This window comes from Otolemur garnettii, unplaced genomic scaffold (assembly GCF_000181295.1).
Source record: "Otolemur garnettii isolate 467f Iridium unplaced genomic scaffold, OtoGar3 scaffold00027, whole genome shotgun sequence".
In the NCBI taxonomy this organism is placed as follows: domain Eukaryota; kingdom Metazoa; phylum Chordata; class Mammalia; order Primates; family Galagidae; genus Otolemur; species Otolemur garnettii.
The window spans coordinates 19,233,867-19,239,866 of NW_003852422.1; the positions used below are offsets into that span (position 1 = coordinate 19,233,867).

At 41.7% G+C, this 6,000-nt stretch overlaps 1 protein-coding gene across 5 annotated transcripts in view; it reads left to right on the forward strand.

Annotated features, from left to right (window-relative positions):
• Positions 1-6,000, forward strand: part of TCF4 (transcription factor 4) — a 349,564-nt gene that overhangs the window by 111,821 nt on the left and 231,743 nt on the right. For all 5 annotated transcript variants that reach the window (XM_012804308.2, XM_023512351.1, XM_023512352.1 and 2 more), the window contains one exon: positions 5,708-5,769. In XM_012804308.2, coding sequence (XP_012659762.1) covers positions 5,708-5,769 — 62 coding nt within the window. The remainder of the gene's footprint in view (positions 1-5,707; positions 5,770-6,000) is intronic.

Below are 6,000 nucleotides of genomic sequence, written 5' to 3' on the forward strand. Positions count from 1 at the left end.
AACTAAACATGCAGCAGCTTCATCCCAGGTGGCTTTTCATTTGTTACTAGAGCCCCTTAAAAGATCTCATACACCTTCTCCTATACACCATGTAGTCTCACCGTCTAGAGCAGTGGTTCTCAACCTTCCTGATGCCGAGACCCTTTAATACAGTTCCTCATGTTGTGGTGACCCCCAACCGTAAAATTATTTTCATTGCCACTTCATAATTGTAATTTTGCTACTGTTATGAATCATGATGTAAATATCTGATATGCAGGGTGTATTTAGGTGACCCCTGTGAAGGGGTCATTCGACCCCAAAGGGGTTGCCATCCATAGGTTGAGAACTGCTGATCTAGATGTAACCACTTTGTTGTTGTTGTTGTTTCTGTTTTTTTGTTTTTTATTTTGAGGCAGAGTCTCACTATGTCCCCTTTGGTAAAGTGCTGTGGCGTCACAGCTCACAGCAACCTCAAACTCTTGGGCTTAAGCGAGTCTCTTGCCTCAGCCTCCCAAGTAGCTGGACTACAGGTGCGCGCCACAAAGCCTGGCTGTTTTTTTTGTTGCAGTCGTCATTGTTGTTTAGCTAGCCCGGGGCCAGGTTCCAACCCCCCAGCCTTGGTGTATGTGTTTGACGCCAAAACCAATATTGCTACAGACACTGAGCCTAGACTTAACCACTTTTCATACCAAAATATTGTCGTCGGTCTTTTCACTTCGTGCTGTTCTAACTCATTTCAGTAGGAACTCATGAGCCCACCACGCAAGATACTGAGGGCTCCTTACATAGATAAAGCATATTTCCTTCTTATGAGGAACACGTACCCAAGTTTGGTATGATAGAAACATGGAGCTTTATGGCTGCGTGTGTACTCACATGGTTACTCGTCTACTAAATCCTGTGTATTTCCTGAACCGTCATATGGAGCCAGCCGTGCAAACATCATCATGGTGCCCGTGGCTGATACTACGGGCAACTCTATGGCTTTCTGCCCTCCATGGTGGGAGCTCCACAGACACTTTGTTAGCTTTAATACCAGGATTAGTTATGTCTCTTGTGAATAATTTGTGTGCTTTTGTCTGATGAGGTCATTGTCACTCTCCTTTCAGTCTTTCCCTATTTGATGGCTTCTAAAATTTTTTGACCCATCTCTAGCAAATATCCAGTCTTTCACGTTGTGCATTTTGAGAACTCACTATACCTCTGGATTTATTGTTCTATTTTTATTTTCCACTCTTTTGAGTCTCTCAAATATTTATTCCATGTGCAGTAGAACATAGCTGACCACCTCCTGGAGTTGACCTAATTTTCATAGACTGGACATACAGCACATGTTGTACATATCAGCATGGTGGGCCTAGTTCCTCATGTTGACCAGTGTGTTTCAGTCTCTTGGGTGCTCAACTTACAGAGGTTCTGCTGTATTTTTTGTTTTGTGGATATAAATATGGGTGTAAACTACCAAATAAACATATTCACTCTGCTTGGGGAGAAATGACAAGAAGGAACATTCCAGTTGTTTGTAGAAATGAGAAATTCTTACCAGGGAGGCTTGATGGTATTGGGGGAGTATAATTTCAGCACCTCACAACAGCTGTGTTTGTGTCTCAGCTTTGCCATTTACAGATCCCTTGAGCAAGGTTTCTCTCCCATCTAAGCCTCAGTTTTCTTAGGTATAAAATCAGGATACTATTATAGCATTTAGGAGGCACAGTGTCTGACATATATTTAAGCTCACTAACTGTGGGCTGCTATTGTTTTGGAGCGGCGAGGGACAGTTTAGACAGAGGAAGTGGCAGGTATGATCACATGATAGTGTAGAGGAGGATGCGTGTCCAGGTACCCAGTGGGGAGAGAGGAACGGCCAGGCCAGGTGCAGGCCATGTGCAGGCTTTATGTAAAAAGAGAGTCTGGGCAAGAACTGCCATGATGCAGATGTGATGAGAGCGTGTACTGGATGCTGTTGAAACCAACAACCCAAAAGAGATTTTTTTTTTTTGAGATGGAGTCTCAAGCTGTCACCCTGGGTAGAGTGCTGTGGTGTCACACCTCACAGCAACCTCAAACTCTTGGGCACAAATGATTCTCTTGCCTCAGCCTCCCAAATAGCTGGGACTACAGGTGCCCACCACAATGCTTGGCTGTTGTTTTTGTTGCATTTGTCATTGTTGGTAGCTGGCCCGGGCTGGGTTCCAACCCACCAGGCTCCGTGTATGTGGCCGGACCCTATCTACTGAGCTACGGGCGCCGCCCAACTCAAAAGAGATTTTTAAGATGTGGAGTGATTCAGGACCTGTTGATGATTTGGGGCATGGATTTGGCTTGTGTTTCCGATAGTGTCGTCTTGTGATTTTCAGACTCCTGTGTGCTTGAAAATTACCTGGGGATCTTGTGAAAAACAATTTTCTTGGCTTCATCCTTAGAGTTCCAGACTCAGTAGGACTGAGATGGGTCCTAAGAAGCCAGTTTTGAAATGAGAAACCCTGGTGATTCTGATGCAGGTGGGTGGGGCTTTGAAAGGCACTTTGAGACACCCTTGCTAACTAAACTGGGATGTCTGATGAAGTTCACGGGGAGGAAAGATGGGGACACATGCCTTAAAAATGACATGTTTACATTCCTTATGAATTACCATTGTCCATGCCATAATGCTGTCTCCTCTTTCTATGGATAAATGAGCACCAGTTGCATAGATTTTTTTAAAAGATAAAACATAATTCCACTTCATGTGATTGTTCTGTTGTATTTATTAGGTTTGGGAGAGCTAGCTGGCTGTCTTCATCCTTTAGGTCTAGTAGGAGGCCAGAGGCCGGGAAGCCTGCTCAACAGAGAGCAGTAAAGGGGAGGAGGCGGAAAGGAAGGTGCAGTGCGAGGTCAGGAACGGGAAAGATGGAAATGGAAGAGGAAGGGAAAAGAGCAGTCAGATGTGATTGGTCCAGAATCTATTTGCAAAGGAACCCAGCCAGTATTTAACCTGTTTTGAAAAAGCTAGACTTCCAGCATTTTTAATTAGTGGATTGCTCGCTTTTGAAATTGCCCAGTTGGGAATACTCAAGTTTTGATGTGTTTTATCTGCCTGCTAATTAGCAAGCTGCTTGGTTGACCATCATTTTTCCTTTATTCTGTGGGCAGAAGATGTATATGAAGGTTTCTTGAAACATTTCTGCTCAAGTAGGGGTTTAAATGCTTACGACACTGTGCATTCAGTAGTTCGTACTGAATTACAATTCAAAGGCGAGTGAGTCTTTCCTCCAACTTGATTCTTTTTGCTCTAGCTCAGGGCTTCTCAGTCTCTGCACAATTGACATTTGGGCCCAGACATTTCTTATTGTGAGTGCTGTTCTGCGCATTTACAGAATGTTTAGCACCACTGCCCGGCCTCTGACTGCCCCCATGACAGTAGGGCATCCCTCCCGATTGTGACAACCAAAAAACATCTCTGCACATCGCCCAAGGTCCTTTAGGAGGCAAGATTGCCCCCAGCGGGAACCACTGGCCTGGCATTGTGGTGCCCTCTCCTCCACGCCTCTGCCTACTTTTCATGTTTAAATTCTCTTTTAAACTTGAGAAGATAAAATGAGTCCAAACAATTTAAAGCCTTGTGATGGATACAAGGATTCAAATCTGTCCTTCCATTACCTTTTGGCAAAATTTAAAAGGAGAGATCTCTCAAATGAATCTAAGCTGGCTATTTAGGGGAAAAGAAAGTCAAGATGTGCCAGACATTGGAAAGCTTGCAGTGGTTGGGAGATTTTGTTATTTATACAAAGTCTTTTTTTTTTTTTTTTTGGCTGAAAATATGTGGTTTTTGTTTAAGACATAGGAGAACCATGTAAGCTACAAAACCTATATATGAGAATCCCAGAGGGTCCTGGGTATCTTCTTCCTGTACTTTAATCCCATATATCAGCAGCCAGGCCAGCATGTTGGGCTGTTAGACAGCAGATTTGGGGAAACATTTTACACCTTTGCTCTACACTTAAGGGAGTCCAGAGAGCTTTTGTGACATGCCTTAAGGTTGATGGTGCACTAATTTTACATGTCCACGGGGGGAATCTATTTGCAGGTTGTGTAATCTTCTAAAGCACCAACTAAAAAAAAAAAAAAAAACCCACATAATATTTGTCATTAAAAAGAGAGAGAGAATTTAATTTAGTGATAATAAGTTAGTTGTTGTTCCTCTTTGGTCTCTTAAAATATTCGAAAACACTGTGTACTCTAATGTATCCAAAAATAAATCAATTAATTATACTATGATTACTTCTGCTGGTAATAAAATAGCAGTAATAAAAGGAATGACAGTGGAGCATTAAGAGAATAAACAGTATCACTGAAATGGCAGGAAACACAATCAATGGGATTATGTCTCCTGAAGCAAAGTTTCACACTTCCACCTCCAGTTCTGTCAGACGGTGTCGGTGATGGCCGTCTGTTATCAACTGCAATCAAGATAATGTAAAAGTGAAACTTTTTATACTTATGAAAGCCCTTTCATCAAAAATCTCAAAGCCATTCCTAAATATAGAGTGACTGATCTTTAAAACACTTTGTGTTTTAAGCAATTAATCTGGTAATTTAGCTGGTACACTCTTCAGCCTGAGTGTTTGCTATTTGAAGTGTCGACGGAACATTTTGTAATCTTCTCAGCGTTAAAAGTTCTCTGCCATGGAGTTTAGAAGAATCCCAACTTTTTGGTAGTTTCTGTAGATCTTTTTGCTATCATTTTTATCAAAATAAAACATTGCTTTGTAATTTAATAATGACTTTCATTTCTATACCTCAAAGCCCAGATTAAGGGTAATAGGCCAAGTGGTATGTCAAGTTTGGGGGGAAAAAAAGAAGACAGAGACAGTCTTGTCTTAACTTTAAAAACTTAAAAATAATCCTAATATTCCTGTAATGAGCTGATGGAACTAGACTACTGAATACTGTTTTTTCATCTCATATTTCTGGTGCATCTCTGTTGCCTCGTGTGATAAACCTTGGCTAGAGAACAAAAAGTATCTGAGAGTGGCTTGGCGCCCATAGCTCAGTGAGTAGGGCGCCGGCCACATACACTGAGGCTGGCAGGTTTGAGCCCAGCCCGGGCCTGCTAAACAACAATGACAATTACAACCAAAAAGTAGCTGGGTATTATGGTGGGCACCTGTAGGCCCAGTTGCTTGAGAGGCTGAGGCAAGAGAATCACTTAAGCCCAAGAGTTCGAGGTTGCTGTGAGCTGTGAGGCCATGGGACTCTACCAAGGGCAACATAGTAAGACTCTGTCTCAACCAAAAAAATAAATAAATAAATAAATAAGTATCTGAGAACCTTGTGGCCAGGATGCTGCTGAAAGGATTAGTATGGATATTTACTCCAATTTAACTTTTGGGGGGTTGCAGTTGTGCTCGTGTATTTCTAAACTTACTTTGTCCAAAAGATTGTAATAAAACTTATAAGTACAGTTTCATGTCTATAAAAATCGAGGCTATCAAGCACTATGAAGGATGGAAGTAATTTTTATGTTCATACCTCTGGTTCCTGAGGGTCCGGTTCATTTCTGCTGTGAATTTAAATGAGTTAATTTAAGTAGATGGGTCAGAAGCCACTATCATCATGGTAGCCCTGTGCCTGATTCTTAATTAAAGGCAACAGGAGATTAATTTGAAACATTAATTTAAAAGTGCATATACAAAAAGAAAAAATTACTGTGAGAAAGCCTAAAGAACTTTTCTCTTGTCCCTAGATGTAGAAGACAGAAGTAGCTCAGGGTCCTGGGGGAATGGAGGACATCCAAGCCCATCCAGGGTAAGTATATCTAATCTCTCTACCCACAACCAGACATTCCACATATGTAAATTGACAAACAGAAGGTGAGTTTTTTTTCCCTCTCTCTCTCTCACACACACACACACACAGATGTACATACTGAGTTTAAGGAAGATCTGCTTGGAATCTTTTTTTCATTCTTTATCAGGTGCTGTTATTCAACTTGACACCTGTTTCACTCCTCCTAACTAGAGGAAAAATCCTTTATTA